This window comes from Maniola jurtina, chromosome 20, assembly GCF_905333055.1.
Source record: "Maniola jurtina chromosome 20, ilManJurt1.1, whole genome shotgun sequence".
Taxonomy (NCBI): domain Eukaryota; kingdom Metazoa; phylum Arthropoda; class Insecta; order Lepidoptera; family Nymphalidae; genus Maniola; species Maniola jurtina.
The window spans coordinates 9,473,241-9,493,735 of NC_060048.1; the positions used below are offsets into that span (position 1 = coordinate 9,473,241).

At 37.7% G+C, this 20,495-nt stretch overlaps 1 protein-coding gene across 1 annotated transcript; it reads left to right on the forward strand.

The window, feature by feature from the left end:
- Window positions 1–4,588: 4,588 nt before the first annotated feature.
- Window positions 4,589–19,927, forward strand: LOC123875391 (tyrosine-protein kinase receptor torso-like). Its single transcript, XM_045921196.1, has 16 exons — window positions 4,589–5,114; window positions 9,774–9,834; window positions 10,451–10,587; window positions 10,868–11,123; window positions 11,339–11,415; window positions 11,954–12,086; window positions 12,566–12,723; window positions 13,282–13,399; window positions 13,745–13,890; window positions 14,233–14,425; window positions 15,017–15,182; window positions 15,894–16,133; window positions 16,704–16,886; window positions 17,923–18,060; window positions 18,743–18,934; window positions 19,395–19,927. The coding sequence occupies exons 1-16, from the start codon at window positions 4,962–4,964 to the stop codon at window positions 19,486–19,488; spliced, it is 2,445 nt and encodes an 814-aa protein (XP_045777152.1). The 5' UTR covers window positions 4,589–4,961; the 3' UTR covers window positions 19,489–19,927.
- Window positions 19,928–20,495: the final 568 nt, after the last annotated feature.

A 20,495-nucleotide genomic window follows, 5' to 3' on the forward strand; every position in this document is an offset into this window, starting at 1 on the left:
GCTGTCAACCCTTCTTTCTCTATAATACCTATATTGGAACCAAAACGGCGCGGCGCGATCATCAAAGTCTCTTGTCGACATCGGAATTTAATATTTTTTTGTTTTATAGCTTAAGGATACCTATGGACAGGAAAATGAAGAAGGAGTCTACTAAATTAAGCTCTACCAATTTAGTAGACGATTAGGCAGTCACAACTCACAACAAAGGTATGCCTGGTGATCAGTTCACAGGATAAAGGGCAACTGTCTGATGCCAAATATTATGTGAGTCTGCATGCGCTGAGTAGTTGTGTTATCTATGGCGCCTGAAAAACAAGTATCGTAACCAAAAAAACATGATATGAAAGTAAGCACAAGTTGTAAGATTTACCTACCTAAGTAGCTACTCATGCGAATTGTGCAAAGACATGTAAAGATTGATCAATATTCGGTTGCGTTTTGCAGTTACATCCTAGCCTAAATAAAAATCGATCAAGTGCGAGTCGGACTCTCACACGAAGCTTTCCTTACCATCCTACAAAAAATAACAATTTTATTTTAGTTTTAATTTTCATAGCGGTCATTTTGATATTTTTATCATTTGTTGTTATTAGCAGCAATAGAAATACACATCAAGTGAAAATTTCAACTCTCTACCTAACACGGTTCACAAGATACAGCCCACTGATAGACAGACGGACGAAGGGTCGGACGGATAAAGTTCCGTTGGCACTCTTCGGGTACGGAACCCTAAAGACACCGACGACGATCTTCGTCGTGACAATGTTTTTTCCAAATCCAAGTAGGTAGGTAACTTTTAGACAGCGTAGAGTTTTTCTACACTATTAATATGAATTTTATTCTGGCGGTCGTATCAATCTTTCAGTGCCCTATACGACACGATAAATAATTCATGTTTAGTCGATTTTGACTGGGAAATGTCTCTACCATATTCGACACTGCTGATGGAACTGGGAATCAGCATAGCTATATACATAAGCTAGTTCTATAGGACCTACATAAAGAGTTTAAGGTATTTTCAGTGTTATTTTGTTTTCGATAACTGTTTTTCTTAGATACGCAGTAAATTCTGAGAAAAGTAAACCTTGGGGGCTATTTCTCCGGGATGAGCCCAATGGGCGTCGCGTTAGGGGAGATGCTTACCATGCATGCTGAGCGTGGCCACCGAGAAGGTTTTTCCTACATAACTCGATTCTTCTCAAGAGCATTCAGTACCTTAAGAAAATTTCTCCATCTGTTAACATAAAAACCGGCCAAGCGCGAGTCAGACTCGCGCACCGTGGGTTCCGTACTTGGGTATTTTTTCCGACATTTTGAAAGATAACTCAAAAACTATTATGCATAAAATAAATTCTGATCTAGCGATAAATATATTGATATTGATTCAAAAAGCTTGTAAAAGTTTTGAATAAAAAATCTTTCAATTCCTATTTCATCCTATCCAGCCAAAGCTTTCTTTGGACTCATATCTATAGGGTGAATTTCAAACTTTTATCTGAACAAGATATGAAACTTAATGTATTTCTATGAATATAACGGTTTTTTATTATAATTTCTCAAATCAGTTAATCTGATTTTTGTTTTTGGAATATTTTGCAAGAAGTAATTTGAGAGGTTGATCGTGTTCGAGGATTGATATTAGAATTTCAATGTGGTGTTTTGTGAATACTATTGCCCCCGTCCGTTCAGTCAGCATACATGGATTTACCTAACATTTTGTTGTTTTCAAAAAGAGTATTGAAAATAAACGCGTAAATATACTTATTTTTATACTCGTCGGTTACAATTAGGTATTTTTAATAAAATCATTTCATGATTTCCACGCTCCAATTTCTGTATGGCAGGAATACAGTGTTAGTATGACGTAGGGTATAAAGTACGTGTAAGTAAGTATTTAAGGTCATACCACCTACTGTATACTGTAAAGAGCTTAAAGGTGCCCACGCACACCTTAAAGGCTCAATGCATATGCACATCGGCCATGGCGTTGCGGCGGTCATTCTCTACAGAGACTTATAGCCAGCTATGCACGAGATAATGATATAGTGTATGGTATAAGTGTGTGCACTGATACCGTGTGGATAATATGGAAGTATGGGATACACAAAGAGTGACCTTATCGCTCGTGATATCTACCAGACAATCCGTAATATTCAACCTGGGCCTTACGCTGCTGTGAAACGGGAAATTGCAATCGCAATTAGGAAATTGTGCGGGAAACTTTCATCAAAAAGTTTCGGAAACAGCCTGTTCCCAGAAACCAATACACACAGCGTGATTGATAAATCCAAAGACCTTTCCCTACTTCCATTGATAAATTATAAATAACATAAGGTATATGGACAATGGGTATACCTTGGATGAATTAATATCAAATAGTTAGTACCATAGATTCTTTCGTTGTCTCTGATACTAATTGACAAACGTTTAAACGGTCCTTCAACTTCACAGAAAACGAGTTAATTTCCACGATCAGCTGTTTGTAGGGTTGTTACATTGGAGTTTTAACAAATTTGCCACGGGTAGTGAACACGCTACGAGGCTCATTATTTTTTTCTACACCTGCATCGGCCCTAACCTCAGCTTGCCAGAAAATCTGGATCTAGATGTTACGGTCATCATCTAATAGTACCTATTGTTTGTTTAAGTATAGAATTAAAATATTATGTTCGTTAATTTAAAGGAACCCCAAACTCTCTAAACTCCACTCTAAAATACAACTGACCCAAGTGACAAATTGAGGAAAAAGAGTTTAATATAAAGTAGGATAACCGTTAACCGTGTTTTGGTAAAAAGTTTCTTATTCACCTTTTGTTTACCGTTTGAAATTTGAATGTATTAAAAATAGTGGGTCAGCACTTAAGTCTGTTTTTCAAAATGGGAACCTACCTGTCCACAAAAGCGCAACACACCTGCAGACTGCAGAGTGAAGTGGATAGAAGGTGAAGCGTCTTATTTAAGAAATAAAAACAATTCAAACTGTTGCTTAATTTAATATTTGTCATAGGATGAAGTTAGTATACTTATAGCTAAAACAAAATATGGAAGAGAACTAATATTAATAAGCACGCGGTACGAAGCATTAAGACCACCGCTACGCCACTACCGCACCGCGCCGTTATGCTGTAGGTATCAGCTTGCTAGTAATAAACTCGACTGTCGGCATCATACATACCGAACTTTCTAAGAAATCTATACGCAAAAGCGTTCAAATAAGCATTGTTTTTTATGTAATTACTAACACTAGTCTGAAATAAACTTTTTCTTTTTCTAATACAGTTTTTTTTTCTCTCCATTTAACGATAACCCTCAGTAGCGTCATAAAATGCGCAGTTCCCTCCGAGTCGTTATATAGAGCTTATACTGTAGATAGATAGTAGATAGACTACTTAAAACCCCGTCCTCGCATAGAAGAGACACATCAAGACTTTCGGGAGCCACTCTATCTATTGGTGGAAATGATTCCGTCAATTTCTTCTTTGATAAGATATCCTAGGACCTATATTATAGGATTAATTTTTAAAGTCTCTTGTCTACAACTAATTGGCTCATTCCGTCCTCACACGGTTGGACTAATTCGAAAGCCACTCTACTTATTGGTGAAAACGATAAGGTGGGTTAGGTAAATTATTTTTAGCTACAGATACTATCCTAGGACCTAGAGGCTTATTTTGCAGGGTTTTACATAGATTTTTTATGTTTTTTTTTAAATTTTTAGGGTTCCGTACCTCAAAAGGAACAACGGAACCCTTATAGGATCACTTTGTTGTCTGTCTGTCTGTCCGTCTGTCTGTCTAGCCGTCCGTCCGTCGTGTCTGTCAAGAAAACCTATAGGGTACTCCCCGTTGACCTAGAATCATGAAATTAGCAGGTAGGCAGGTAGGTAGGTTTTATAGCACAAGTAAAGGAATAAATCCGAAAACCGTGAATTTGTAGTTATATCATTAAAAAATTTCAAAGTAAGAAAACTATACCAAGTGGGGTATTATATGAAATGGTTTTACCTGTACATTCTAAAATAGATTTATATTTATTTTTATGCATACTAGTTTTTGATTTATCGTGCAAAATGTGGGAAAAATTACCCGAGTACGGAACCCTCGGTGCGCGAGTCTGACTCGCACTTGGCCGGTTTTTTTTAATGAATAGCTTATGTTCGCGACTTTTTCCACGTGGACTGCACAAATTTTCATTAAAAGGAACGTTGTTTAACAATTATATTTATTTTGATATAATTTAGTTACTTTTAATGCTTTCCATTATTACCCACACACAGAATTTTCTTAACATCTTCATGCACACATGCTGTCTATATCGCTTACGTAATCTATAATTGTCAAATATTGCATTATGAAGTAAATATACAAATGTTTAGGTAAGTATACATAAAAGGTTATGCATAGGTATAAAAGGTTAAATGCACTTTTATGATAACTTTGTTAACGATCGATTTTGTTTACGTCTAAAATTAAATTACGCACGATTAGCACTAAAAACGAAATATTATTTTTCAATGAATCACATTTCACAAGAAATGTTACTCGATACCACTGTGTTATTGAATAATCATAAACAATCGTGATTAAGTTCGACGTATTTTTTTGGATTAATATTGCGTACAGTAGCGATTGTTTTTAAAAAAATCGAGTGGTGGAACGCGGCGCCCGTAAGTTCAGTGCAAATTGTGTAGCCAATCAGATCGTTCGCTACTAGTAGTACAAATCACGTGTTTAAAAGTTTTCCGAGCGCAACTGAAAATTTTCTCGAGTTTAGGTACATGTTTATTATATTGTTCAATTATATTATTAACGAAATAATATGAGTTTACAAAGTTATGCTTAAGGATAATTAAAAATAAATATTATATACTTAGAAATATAAATTTAAATTAGATCGCAGTAGAGCCAGTAGGTACTTAACTGAATTTTAAGAAAAAAAAAAGGAATCATCGTTACGTAAAAATGAAAAAAGAAACAGTTTTGTTATATCTTATATTATGGACAAAAATAAGCGTGTTGAACGCTGAAGAGTTACATAAAGAGATACCGGCGTCTTTGCTACAGAAGAAAGACCTAGCGTTATCGGTATGCAGCGATTTAATCAAAAATGAATCGGTAAGTTTTACATACTTAACTAGCAAATAGCTAACTTATACAAATTAAAAAATAATACATACTTAATGTAAAGCTTTAAATGATAACGATACAGAAACTTACGAACACCTATTAAATAACAAAAAAAAAATAGTTGGGACCACATGGTAGATCTAGTTATTTAGTACGAGTCGGCACTAACTTTGTATTATGGCATCTCAATGGGGGTTTTCATTAAATAGAAAGTAAGGTTAGGTCTATAATTAAAGTAGGCAAGTACTTATTATTTACTCATGTGCTTCGGGAGGGTCTCGGAGTTCGATCTCGGACACGCATGTCTAACTTTTCGGTGAAGGAAAACATTGTGAGGAAATATGCTCCATAATGATTTCAAAGGTGTGTGCAGACAATTCGTATTCTGTATGACATTCGTACTATATGGTCTACACCCTTCTCATTCTGAGAGAAGACCCGTGCTCAGTAGTGAGCCGGCGATGGGTTGATCATGATGTATAATGAATATATCTACATACTTAGTTACGTAAATATATAATTTAGACCTACTTTATAGTTCTGTAGGAAAAATTCTATATCTATAGAGCTCTTAGACGTTACTAGGTAGTTGAACAAGTAAATAGATCTGTAATGATAAATTATTAATGTAATACTCGTAATGTAAATGCCGCTTAATTATGTCTAGTTTGCGCCGCCTGAATCCAGCGTTCCCTGCGACACGTTTGATGTTACCTGTCCACCTAGTGAAGGGTCTTCTTGTCGGTGCGAGGTTGCCATTCCAGACCTTGAGACCCTTACCGTCTACATAGGTTTTTCGGACTATGTTCTCTGCCCATTGCCACTTCAGCCTCGCAACCCGCTGAGAACCAAAGTAACCGACATAGGTTACCTCGTTTTGACACGGATTACCTCGTTTCTGATTGGATCACGTATAGAGAAACTCCAAGCTGTCTACAACGCTCGCTTTATTCAAAGCTTTCTTTCCGCTATCATGCAAGTAAAATATATCTTTGTATTCGTAAATATAATTATTACCTATATATTTAATATTGTTGGTAACATAATCCCACCTCTCGTAATTCACGGTCACCTTTTCTCATTATCACCGACTGTATATTAATTTCCAGCTGATATCAAGATTATCATAATCAATATGAACTATGCAACAACAATGTTGTTGTCCTTACGATCAATATAGAATTTGCTGAACCGCCCCGACTTCGTTCGGTTGGAATTGTATTTTCTTAGTGGGTGTCTGTATTATAGAGAAAAGAAAAACCTATATCTACCTACGTATATGCAAAAACTTGAGTTTCTAGACGTAGAACTGTCAGTCAGTCAGTTTTATGCTTTTATTATTAGTGGATCAACTGATCCTTCCCAGCCTCCCTATGGAATTTCTCAAACATTTCTTAGTGGGGTTCCTTTACATTATAAAGAAAACCTACATATGCAACATCTTAAATTTCTAGACCTAGGGGTTTTAGCTAGGTATATGCTGATATCCATGCCAGATGCCAGAAAATTAGAAAAGTCGTTACATTTATTATTATTAGTGAAGATATACATATATTAAAACTTTAAGCTAACCTTATCTAATTACAGTAGATAGGTAATTAAGTATCATGAGTCCAGTAGGTAATTAGAAAAGGCTAGGTGTGGAATGGTGCTAATTATAAATAAGTAAGAACTAAGGTATCTATTAATTAATTATTATTTACTTATTTCAACTGGAATCAATTAAATGTCGGTCTCGGACAAGCAATATTGGAATCAGCTGCCTTATAGAACTACCACTTCGTACAGTGTTTACTATATAAAGGTTCGATATAGAATTATACGCATTGGCAGTTTTATGAGAAGGTTATCCACATGAAGTGAAACTCCTACTCTGTACTCGTTGGCTTACCATACAAAAAAATATTGTTGTTTAACACAATGAGCTTTTAATGATGACCAAAAATATAGGATCAAGCAAATATAAATTATATTTTGTGAGACACAATGGTAGCCAATTAGATTCAAGTGATTCACGAGTCACGTATAGGCTAGGGACAAATAACTGTTTTTTTTTTATTTTAAATTTATATTTATTAAACTTATAGAATGTACAGGGCATTTTTGTTACATTCAGTGGCACAAAAACTACAGGCGCCATAATAAAAATAAAACTATAAAAACGAGTACCTTACCTTAGTAGGTGCTACATATAAAACAATAGAGAAATAGCCATATTATATGCGCGGAGTATTTACCGAAAGAAAACTCCGCGCACGTTTTTCCAACAAAGTGCCGTCAACAGTTGCCCGTTGTGCAAATAGTGGAGTAGAATTGAGTGTTTTTGATTTACAAACCATTGAAATTGGTATACTATGGATACATCATAAAAATTGGTAGATTATAGCTGTTTTTACCTATACTTAATAGAATGTAAGTTAATCACCTATTAAAAGTTATTCGATATTGATATACTTAACTTTTTATTAATTGTGTGAAGATTTCCTTATTAAAGCCAAACGCTTTAAGGTCAATGTCCGCTGTGATAGAGGTTGCGTTCTTCATGCTAATAATGCAGATCACTTCCTTATAACAAATGAAATAGATAAAAAATATATTATTAGGTATTTTACTAGTTGACCCGCCCCGACTTCGCTCGGCTGGGCTTACCTATTCCGTAATTAAATTTAAAAATGTTATTTCTATGGAGTGACATCGACGAAAATTTTCATTCCCTATCCCGAAAGATTCTTATCTATCGACCTAGATTATTAGCTCCATTTAAATCCGTTCTGTAGTTTCAGCAAGAAGCGTGTACAGATAGACAGACAAAAATTTGAAACAAATCTGTTTGAAGGTCTATATCGATATAGAGCTATAAATAATTTTTTTTAATATATTTAACTATCAGGAATCGCCTAGTTTTATTATATTATATCTTATTTTATTATACACGTACCACGTACCTATATATTTCGTCTTGTTATATTTTAATCTCTTGCTCAAAGCAGATTTTAATATTTATTATTGTTATGTAAGTAACGTAAGTGGTCGTTATGCCATTCGCAATTCAATCTTCTTTCACTTTTCAATTTGCTTATTTCTCATAGACATAAGTGAGCTGTTTTTGCGACTTTTTTTTTTATTCCAATACGAGGTCTTGATTGCAATCTCACCTGGTGGTAAGTGATGATGCAGTCTAAGATGTAAGTGGGCTGACTTGGAAGGGGTTGGGTATGGCAGTTTTATTAGCCCATATTATCGGTTTCTACGCGGCAACACACTGAACGCTAAATCACTTGTCGCGGTGCGTCGGTACGTACGTACGGCTTTGCCAGTAGGGTGGTAACTAGCCACGGCCGAAGATCGATTTTATTCCATAATTCTGCCTTTGAACAGATTTGGACAATTCTTTTTTTTAGAATGTTTGTACTTTCAGGTTAGTACTAATATTAGAAATGCGAAAGTTGTTTTTGTCCAATAGGTATCGTAAAATTGTGGTAAAACTGTGCCCTATCTAAGCAACCAATCGCATTGATTTTTTGCCATAATAGTTAAAAGGACAGAGAGCAACATAGGCTACTTTTTATCTTGGAAAATCAAAGAGTTCCCGTGGGATTTTTGAAAACCTAAATCCACGCGGACGAAGCGGTATATACCTACGCAGGAATATGTAACTATGTTTTGTTGCAATAAAGCTTTATACTACTAGCCAGGCAACTACCTGATTTCGAGTCAGAGGAAATAGGAAGCATTAAACGGGATATTTTAGTAGGAATGTTTGGTAAACAGGCTTAAATGTTGTATCTACTCGTGTGGGCTAAACTGTACTCAATGAGTCAATTCTGCGTAAAATCCTACGCGTATGCGTATAAACAATATGACTAACTTCGGTGTAGGTAAGCCCTTTGTTTTTAATCCGTGGTAAAAAAAGGAAGGAAGTTTCATCCAGTCCGTGTGTCACAGGCTCACAGACATTTATAGGGTCTCGTACTCCCGTACCTACTTCAAAATGAAATAAAGGAACCCTTATACTCGTAGAATCACTTCGTTGTCTGCCTATCTATCTATATGTCAAGACCCTCTTTCTCAGAAATATCTGGTGGGCATCATCATTATTATCATCAACGCATCGCCAGCTCACTAATGAGCACGGGTGTCCTCTCAGAATGAAAAAGGTTTGACCATAGTCTACGTCGCTGGTCAAGTGCGGATTGGTAGACTTCATACACCTTTGAGAAGAAAATTATGGAGAACTGCATGCAGGTTTTCTCACAATATGCTTAAATCCACATAACTTTGAAATGAATGTTAGACCGAACGCTGGACCCCCGACTAGGAGGTTTTAACCACTAGGCAAATTAATATAAAATACGGTTTCTTGGCGCTGTACAAAAATCTTCACGGCAGACAAAAAGCTTCTAAGTCAACGCAATAAAAAAATATGGCAAAATTATTATGCCCCATATTTTGATACTCACAAATAAATCAAAACCTAGATATAGGAAGTAGTAGCATATAGATCATTGCATAGTTCTTTTAATTCTGAATTAATTTCAAAGATCATTTCCCACGAAGTTGGGAGAATCGTAAGCAGCTATAAGTAAGAAGATAATTTGTCAAACTTTTTTTTAGAAAACTGAATGGTTACTTTTCTTTGTTTTCCAGTATTCCAATGTTAGCACGAAGGAGCGCGAGGATCGTAAAATATGTGAAAATAACTTTTTAAGTGAGTATGAATATGAAAGCAGTGTTTTTTCTTGTAATGAAAAATAAACTAAATTCTATTAAAGCACAGCTAAGCCATAGGCGTCTCGCATATCTCGGGCCGGTCACGCCTGCATTGTAGGCCTGGCTGACCTTACCCCAACTCGGCTTTGAGGCGCAACCTGTAGACCAGAGTGCAGCGACGTTTAACGTTTGTTTGATAACAACTCTACTAACCCGCTCACAGTCACATAGTTCACTGTTTTCTAGATATCTACATATTCAACTTTTCGTTCGCACCAAACCGATAATATGCTATCATGCTATACGTCGTCGTCGCCGATCAATTTAAACATAAAGTAACAGCAACAAAAAAAAAAACAATAACTAAAAATATGACAAAATAGGTCCCACTAGCAGCGGGGTAAGCCCCAAGCTGACAGTGGTCAGGGCTCGAGTCCAGTGCAAGGAACTTCCTCACATTGTGTGCCGTCTGAAGAACCACTGCTATACTACGCCATTACTAGGCTACGTAGCTACAGCGTATTGTCAGCATAGTATGAACGAAAAATGCAATAAGTAAATTATCTACACGACGCATTATGACTGCACTGTGCTCATAATGTTTCGAATTTCAGGTCACTACCACATATCTAAAAAACCACCAAAAGTAACGATAAGAGAGCGGACGTCATACAAAGTTTCGTTCACAGTGACGCCGTCGAAACATACACAAATAGTAGCGTTGCTCAATGAACATAGTAACGACGAGATCGTAAGTTCAATATTTATTTAAAGAAAATTAGTGAGTTTTATTGTTTAGCTATTAAATATAGGTTCCTACTTACGATACCAATTTTATGTTAAGTTAACGTTATTAGGACTCAAGAGCGAAATAGAGATAGAAAAAATAAATAATTGTAATTTTGAAAACAACAATAAAATGTACCCCACGTGCATAATGTAATATATCTGTTATTTTCGAATATAAACAGTTCCAAAATCAACAACTTAGGATCTCAACTTATAAACTTAATAAATTATAAATTTTTCAGATATATTACAGCCTTATCAAAAACAATGAAAAGCCCAACGCAATATACCCCGATCCTGAGGAAAACTATACTTTCTGGTCAGCTGCACTGAGCCCTACCGGCACCCCCTCGCTGTGGAGACGAGGGCCGGCTTTACAATCATGGAAACAATATCATGTCGAGAAACAGTATGATATTAAGTTTAAGTTTTTGATGGATTCATATAAAAATGATTCGTATTACATACCTGGTCAGTTTTCGTGGAATTCTAGTGATCGTAAGTAACGTCTTTCAGAGGATATTTTTTTTAAATACCTAACATTTAGAAATCCGTTTTTAGGTTTCCGTACCCAAAGGGTGACAACGGAGCCCTATTAATGTCATTCTGCTGGCTGTCCATCTGTCCGCGTGTCCACAGCTCGAACATGAAATAAGTTACAATTCTGTTTAAGTATTTGGTGTATAATATAGATGTCAATGTTTTTTTTACAGCTACAGATTCAGATTTTAGAGTAATAAATAATTGCGTGAAAGAAATCCAAGGAAATATGTACAATAAAAGGATCGGAGTAAGTAAACATTTCACTTCCAATTACACAGTAGGTACCACAGAATTTTTAAAGAAAATGGCAAGAGGTAAAGTACGCGACAGGTCGATATGGTAATTGGGGTAGAAGGCGTGGTGTCCCCACCCCAATTGCCATGTCGACCTGTCGCGAACTTTAGGTATAACTGCTGACTTTCATACCGAAACAATGTGTTTTTGATTTTTGCAACTCAGGTCAGTCACCAAGAAATAATTAATCCAAAGCACATAATATTAGGTAGGTAGCTAATAAGTGTCTAGTAGAGTCCGAAAGCAAGACCGACGCAATGTCGCCTGCTTATATTGGTTTTTTATCGGATATAATTAATAATATGTGCTCTATAAAGTATATCTGTATCCATTGTTATAGATAAAGACCTTCACAACCTGTGTAGTACCTACTCCTTCACCGTTCTACCATAGAACAGCGAGAAACCGCCCTTATGTGGTCGGCATCCAATCTACTCTTACGAAACATTTTTGCTCAACTAAATAATTAATTAATTAATACCTTTTTCTAGCCAAATCGCACCGTGGTATTGCAAAGGTTGCCTCTAAATGATACGTGCACGATACGCGTGAAGGGAAAATACGGCATGACTAATGTTACGTACCGGACGCCTGCTTATGAAAATGTGTCCCTATGTGAGCCACGTAAGTAATATTTTCTTCTCTTCTTTGGCTTATTCCGCACTTGGACGTTGTCCGTCCATTGTTTGTGAGACGACGGTGGCTGGAGTGACGCCGGATCACTTCAGCCAGCCGAGCTCACTCCAAAATCCAAGAAGGCTATGTCAGTGAAGATTTCAGAGATCTCTGTAGGTGGCTGTAGTCTGCGCATTGCATGTGTAGGTATCTGACCCACGTTGTTGGTTTTGGGCTGTATGTATCTATAATTTATATCATTTTAGATTATCTACAGGTCGATAAAATCATTAGGCATAGGTATCCAAAAATTACGATAGTAATTTCTTACCTGTACTGTAATACTTTTAAAACCTTACCTTTAGCCTATTGTCAAGAAACAATTCAAGGCAACGAACAAGACAAGTTAGGCGTGCTAAAAAAAAGCAATCTAACCCAAAGTTCCCACATAGAATTTTTAAAACTTCTAGGTATTTTGTTGCTTTTAGCGCCAGAAATACCAAGTAATTTATCTACGGAGGCATTGCAAGAAGGGAATTCAAATCTTTGGTCGGTGCGAGTGCGATGGGCAAAGCCCAGGCGCGCGCCTCACGACTACAACGTTACTTTACGTGCACACACCATACACAGTCGAAATGTTACAGGGGTAAGAAAAATTACTCATACTTACTAAATAAAAATTATAATAGGTATACCTACTTAGTCTTAAATCTCCTAAGAATCTCTTATTCTGATTTCTGACATTAAAACAAAAACACTTGATAATCTCTCTCAGACCCCTAGACTAAGGATACCTATACTAGGATACTAGTAGTAGTAGACTATACTAGGTACATACAAAGGTATATAAGGTACATACAAGGTACATACAAGGAAGTAGGTATGTAGTTACCTATCATAAACGCGCGAATCCGCCATTCTATTGTAGCATCTTAGAAATGGCTATAGGTTTTTCAAACTATGCGCACTGTCTTGCGGTGGGTTCTCAACGAGCAACGAGTATAAATAGTGTGGCTCGGGTCTCCTTAAGCTTCGCAACCCGTTGAGATACGAGTAAGTACCTCTGTATTCTTAAAAGCAATTTTTGAATGCCCGGAATTCAAATGTCTACTACTTCGTGCAGCTATCCTTGCGGAGCGGGAGCGGGCCGCTTGTGGTAGATGATTGTAAAATAATAATAATTAATCATTTTATCATCACACAGAACGTAACAGAAGTGAAGTTCAAAAACGTGAAAGGAGAGGGGATGTATATCGTGTCTGTAGTCGCGCGAGTTCCTGGCAGACCTCCAGCAGTTGCCACTCTAAGGAGCATATTTCCCGGTAAGTAGGTATAACCTTTTTGGTCTAGTGGGAGGTTTTGGCCGTGACTAGTTACCAACCTACCGGCAAAACCGTGCCGCCAAGCGATCTAGCGTTCCGATACGATGCAGTGTAGAAACCAAAGGGTTTAATGAAAACTACCATACCCCTTCCAGGTTAGCCCGCATGTGACTTGTTACTTTTTAATCCGGAAAATGAAAGAATTAAAGTCGCGGGCTAGTATTATGATCTGACTCCAACATACTTAAGTGTACAAGCAAAGAATACCTTTATACTGTGTAGTAGCATTTGTAATCGCTTTGAAAAAAAATAGGTAGACCGCAGCTAATATTGTTTGCACTGCAGCTCGAGTGACCACGCCGGGGTCAACCGGCCTCATGATGGGCGCGTCGTGGGCGGCGGCGCTGCTCACCGTGAGCGCGCTGCTCATGATCATTCTCTACGTGCGCAGGAGACTGGCCACTAAGCGCTGCGCTAACATATACTACCCGGTAAGGCTCCGAACACTTCTATCAGCAGGTACAACTTCTCTATTCTCTTCTATCTATGAATAATACTGCTACATTACGATGATCTCTTTTTCTTATTTTTAATATTTCTATCTCATTATTGGCTAAAATACATTGTTGTCACACGAGAACCATGAATTCAACTAATAAACCCACGAGAGACGCAGGTTCGAATTCATGGTTCCGCAATTTAATTTATGACATTTTTATGTATTTTCTCCTGCTTAGTAGGAAATTACTGAAAGATTACCGCTTACAATTAGATAAATTAAGAGCCAACCGTAATCTCTGTAAAGGTCATCTATATACAAGTTTTCTTACCAGGGAATCCTTGAGAAAACACCGGAAGATATTGACAAAGACACAGGCAGTCCTGAATCCGGTTCAGAGGACCACTGGGAGATTCGTCCGGATCGTTTGCTCCTGCATGAAATCATCGGAGAAGGTGCCTTTGGCGTCGTACGAAGGGGCACCTTGGCACCAGCTAACAAAAATGTGGCTATTAAAATGCTAAAAGGTTAGTGTTTTGCCTGTTCTTTTATTTCAATTTCTATCTCTTTCTTTATCATAATTATAGCTATCAGTCTATTTTCCTTTATTATATGCTTTAACTAAGAAAGATGATTACGCATATATACCTACCTTATTCCTTCCTAGTTATGTATTCCTAATGTAAAAGTTTTCGCTCAACTTCAAAATCTTATTATATCTTTCGATTAGGTACATCAGACTCTGTTTACTTTAGAATTAAAACGCTTCGTTTCTGTCGGGTATCTATAAATACCATCGCTATATATCCACTCGAGGTTACGAGGTTTGTGCTAAAATATATTTATCATATACCTGCCTGTTAGACTCTATTCTTTCCAAATAGCGCAATTTACAAGGTTGCGCCCAGTTTGTGGTAGAGGTTCATGGTGGATGAGGTATTCCGTCAGTATTATTTTCTTAGCAAAGGTAAAGTCAAATAAAGTAGGTTAACTATTTTTATTGTACACCAAATTATATAGAAAAATGAAATCATAAACAATTCGAGTTTTGTACAATTCCAATGGCCTTATCGCCAAAGGTAAATGAAGTTTTGGATTTATTTGTAATTGTTAATCAGATTTCCCATCCCTGGAGGAGATCCGGTCGTTCCGCGCGGAGATGGAGCTGATGAAGAGCGTGGGCGCGCACCCGCACGTGGTGAGCCTGGTGGGCTGCTGCAGCGGCCGGCGACCCCTCATCGTGGCCGAGTACTGTAGCCGCGGAGACCTCTTGTCCTACCTCAGGTAATATTGCCGCTAATCCAGCTGTATATAATCACTAACAGCTCGTTCACACAGGCTGCGTAAGCGTACACGTAGCGCATACCATTGCGTTGTTATGTATAGAGCTGTATGAGACATGGCATACCGCTTACGTGGCGTTAACGTTCACGTAGACGTAATGCGTGCAGTTATGTCTACGGATTCAAGCGCGTCACTACGCACGTGTCACGTGTACGTGGTCCATACGCAATTGGTGTGAATCGGCCTTAAACTAAATTGACAGTTCGAAAACCAGTCACCTGTACATAAAAGCCGAGGGTTTACCGCCGTAACTTGACAGCTACAGTATGACAACCGCAAACGCCTCTAATTGCAAAAGCATATCACACAATCGAAAATTATGTAAATAATAAACGAGCATGGATTTGACCTGCAACTCGCTTAAGCAATGTGTGGGACTTCAATTACTTTTATACATGGCAAAATATTGTACCTATATCAAATTTCTCAAACGAGAAACCGCCGAGTTTCTTGCTGGTTCTTCTTGGTAGGAAAGGCATTCCGAACCAGTGGTAGATGCTTTAGACGATCCAAAAGGTACTTGTAAAAATTTAATTGAATGAAAATATTTTGAATTTTTTTGAATTGGCCGACTCGCTCGAAGAATTTCGCGCCCACTTCGTTCCTTTCATTGTGAGTAAATTGAAATATAATGAAGCTTATTGTCTCCAGATGCTCATGGGACCTGATGCTGTCAAGGCGTAACGTCAAGTACTACAACAATAACAAAGAATCCATCAACTATCGCAACGACCTGTTTAAAAATAAACCCGACTCGAGATTTGTTGCGAACCGCCTCTACGAATTTGAGGAAGTTTGCGACACCGAACTCACTTTACTTGACCTGCTTTCCTTCTGTCGACAAATTGCTATGGGCATGGAGTTTTTAGCTTCAAACCGAGTAATTCATAGGTTAGTAACACTATGAATATGTATAAGCAAATGCTCGATAAGTTTCGGCAGTGTTCACCTAATATTATGTAGGTAAAAAGTGCTTTTCGAAAACGATTCTTCTACTTACGAGTAGATCATTGTACTCGGCCCTATTGCACTCATCTTATTTTCATTACCATTATAATATTTTCATTACCATTATAATATTTTCCTTCACCAAACTGCTCGTAATAATTGCTCAAGTTTGAAATTTTGGGAGACTGCTAATTGGTCATTTTCGCGAATTTTGGGAATGACGGAGCCATCATGGTTCATTGGCTTAGCCACTTGATAGCTGCATTGGTAACCTAAGTTAGGTTGCCTTTGCCTTTCCATCAGGGATGTGTAAAATTTAAGCATAAGATCGCTCCGTTATTGTAACTTAGTGCTCCTAATATTCGTCTTAGTTTTAGTATACAAAAGTGTTCGTTCACATAACTTGCTACGCACCCGCACACGGCACAACCTTAGCTTCGTGAAAAGTACAATGCTAAATAGGTACCTTAAGAGATGGTCATCGAAATTAAACGATTTTTTGTTAATTCATAGGGACTTAGCGGCTAGAAACGTATTAGTAACTGCTGATAGGACATTGAAAATAGCCGATTTTGGTCTATCGCGAGACGTGTATCAAGAAAACCAGTATAAGCAGAAAAGCAACGGCAAGATGCCCGTGAAATGGATGGCGTTGGAGTCTTTAACGCATCGGATTTATACAACACAGACTGATGTGTAAGTAACTAAGTATTAATTAATATTATGTTTAGGTATAGGTATACAATTCCCTGCCACAACCCTTCCAAGTTAGCCCGCTTCCATTTTAGAGTACATCATCACTTACCACCAGATGAAATCGTAGTCGAGGGCTAACTAATTACAATGGAATAAAAAATTGGTAATCAAATAGCCTATTTCTTATTAACTGGGATAGTAGAACCAGTAGATGGTATTATTTCTAATAAATAAAATGTATACACGGTATAAGTATTCATCTAAAAATAATAATCTCTTTTAAAACTGCTACAAAAAATAATGGGTAGGTATACCTAGCTAATAATAATATAATCTACGATTTCAAAGAGAAGTGTCGACCAAAAAATAACTCATAAAACGTGTATAAGATAATATTAATCTAATATCTAAATCTACTTGCAATCGAGATACTGGGTTATCGAATTGTCCTGTCAAAGTTCTTAGCAATTAAATTTTGCAGCGCCGAATTTTGACCATTCTACCGTCACGACAACGCTAGAAATCGTCGCACGCGTTGATGTCTTTTGTACGAGTGGGAATTTTATAATCTCGTAGCACAACAATTTAATATGGTTTATCAATTATTATTTTGTTTTTTTTTTTTCAATAATTTGTGCATGATATGAATTAAAAAGGATACTAGGTACCTAACGTTTATTCAAATTACTTTTTTAAATATTTAGTAGGGCGATTTATATTACGTATATGCCTACGTAATGTTGGATAACATTTTATTATAATAATTTCGGGTTGAGTTATTTTTAGCAAGTGAATGGTATAAAAGGTCCTCGCATATCCACCTAAGTAGCTACCAAGCATCTAGGTGGCGAAGGAGAAAATTATTTCTGCAACGTAATATCTATATATTTTTTATTTATTTATTTATTTCTTCGCTGTCATGTACATAAGTCAATTGATGATAACAACTTAAAGTAAGTGTACATGACGCCCTGCCAGGGCATCGCAATTCACTTTGTTCTGTTTGTATGTTAGTAAAATCGATGCTTGTTGTTAGGTGGTCGTTCGGCGTGGTGATGTGGGAGGTGGTGACGTTGGGAGGAGCGCCGTACGCCGGCGTGAGCGCCGCAAGGTTGCCGCGCTTGCTAGCGGCGGGGTACCGCATGCCGAGACCGCAAAACTGTAGTGCATCATTGTAAGTATGATTCTTCTCTCCACCCATCGATCAGAATGCTTTCACTGCTGTATAAGTCTTTTGAAGAGCGCTTCACCACACACGAGCCTCCGCCTTTCTCATCCACCCATTTTCCACCACCTTCTTAAGGTCGTCAGTCAGTTGGAGGCCATGCCACATTGCACTACTTACGGTACATGGTAACTTCTGCAGAAGCCCCAATGCAACGGCCATCGGTTTTGCGACAGATATAACCTGTCCACTGCCACTTCAACTTGTAATGCCAGTTACTTGTTATGCCCCGGATATTTAAATATCTCATTGCAGAACCTATCCCTCAGAAATACGCCCAACATAGCCCGCTCCATAGCCCGCTGAGTTATTTTAAAGTGAAGAAGACAAGCTGTTAGTGTTCACGTTTCCGCTCTACTCACGTCACGTTTCGCTTCTCCTCTATTCTGAGACAAATTATTTTATTTTAACAATGATCTGGTCCGTCTGTAAAAATCTTTAAAACCTTATCAACGTGAATTATCCAATTTAAGTGTCGCCAAAATAGAGTCTTTTGGAAAAGCGTACCTACTTAAAAGCCGAGGCGAGATAAATTGTTTACGTTAGAACCCGATATTGACCTACACGCAAGCGAAGCTAAGGGGTCACTTAATAATAATAAGTATATTGACACAGTATACGTCACATACAGATACCAGTTAATGTTGGCATGCTGGAACGACCGGCCCCGCTCCCGACCAACATTCTCAGAGCTGCACGCCACGTTGGACGAGCTGCTGTGTGCCAGCGCCGACCACTACCTCTCCCTCACGCTGCCAGCCTTCGTGCCCGACGACGTCGCTCCCGACGCACCGCTCAGCCGATACGTGCGCAATTTGATGAGGTAAATATAAGCTGGATACTTGCAGATATATGCTCATCGAGCAAACTTCATATAGAGATAAAGTATAGTTCTGGAATGACCATCCGCGCGCTCGCCTGACGTTCTCAGATCTATTGCTGAGTGCCAGTATCGATCACTACCTCTCTCACGCAGCCAGCCTTCGGACCCAATCTTCTTCTGATGCTTCTGACGCGCCGTATACATGCGCAATTTGATGAGGCAAATACGAGTATAGTAGAATAGGAACGACAGGCCGCGCGCGTCATTTACGTAGGTACATTCTCAAAGTAAAAAGAAGGTGATCGCATATCACGCGTCATTCGCATTTTCATCAATAGGTATCTAGGTATTAGTATTTATCTACGCGTACGGATTATCTTTACCTAATTTATTTTTACAAGTTAAATTACTGACCAGCATAGCTCTGTTCAGTTCTCAAAATACCACTCGTATGTTGCAGAGGGAAGTGGCGGAACGGCAAGATGTATGAACGGCCGCTCACCGCGCCCACCAACCACTACACAGCGCAGCCATCGCCTCTCATACAAACTTGACTCACTGAATAGACTCGTTGGATTTAAATCATCATGATCAGACAAATGAACTGATAAGTTAAAATATAATAGTCGCCATTAGACAAATGAGCTCATTGGATTTAAATCATCGCTATCGGAAAAATGGGCTCGTTGGATTTAAATCGTCGACGTCAGAAGAATACGCTTAATTAATTTGAATCATTGCTATTAAACAAATGGATTCCTTCGATTTAAATCATCAGACGAATTAACTTAATGGATTTAAATCATAGAGATGTTTTATTTAGAGAAATACCTAAACGTGAAACGATTGTACATATACAGTTTTATTTCTTGTAAAACAGGAATGAGAATGTTAGTGTACCGTAATTATTATATTTTAGTTAATATGAATTCCTATGATCTCAAGTACGAAATATTATTACTTATTACGTACGTAATAATTAGTTCAAATTGCTATAAGGTAGATACCTACGTATGTATCAGGGGCGTAGCTACCGCCGTATTTGCCGTATCAATTATACGGGGCCCCCGGGCCACGGGGGCCCCCAAAGTGTGTAAGGAAAAAGAATAAAAACTTTCTAATTTATTTTATTTTACAAATGACAAAATTCTATAAAGCAATTCCTTTTTTTCCCGCCTTAAGCGTGCGTTCAAAAGTTGGCAACACTACATCGTTATGGCGGGCTGCGGGACTTCCCGTTTTACTTACTTCATCTTCAACTCAGCGGGGAATCCCCGGGAATCCTTCATCGATATCGCGATGTACGTGTACGTTGTTGTACTTTGCATTGGATGTTAAACCACGGAGTGCAGTGCACTGTTTATTTACGCGCTTTATATAAATGTGCATTACATTGTAATTCAGTACAAACAATATTGTTCTTCTGGTTTAGCAGTATTAGTAACGATTTGTAAAAGAAATGAGTGAAAGGAAAAGAGATTATCCCAGCGGCGCTGAGAAAAGAAAAATTAAACAGAAAAGGGACGAGGTTATAAAAAAAGTGCCCAAAATTTCTTCATTT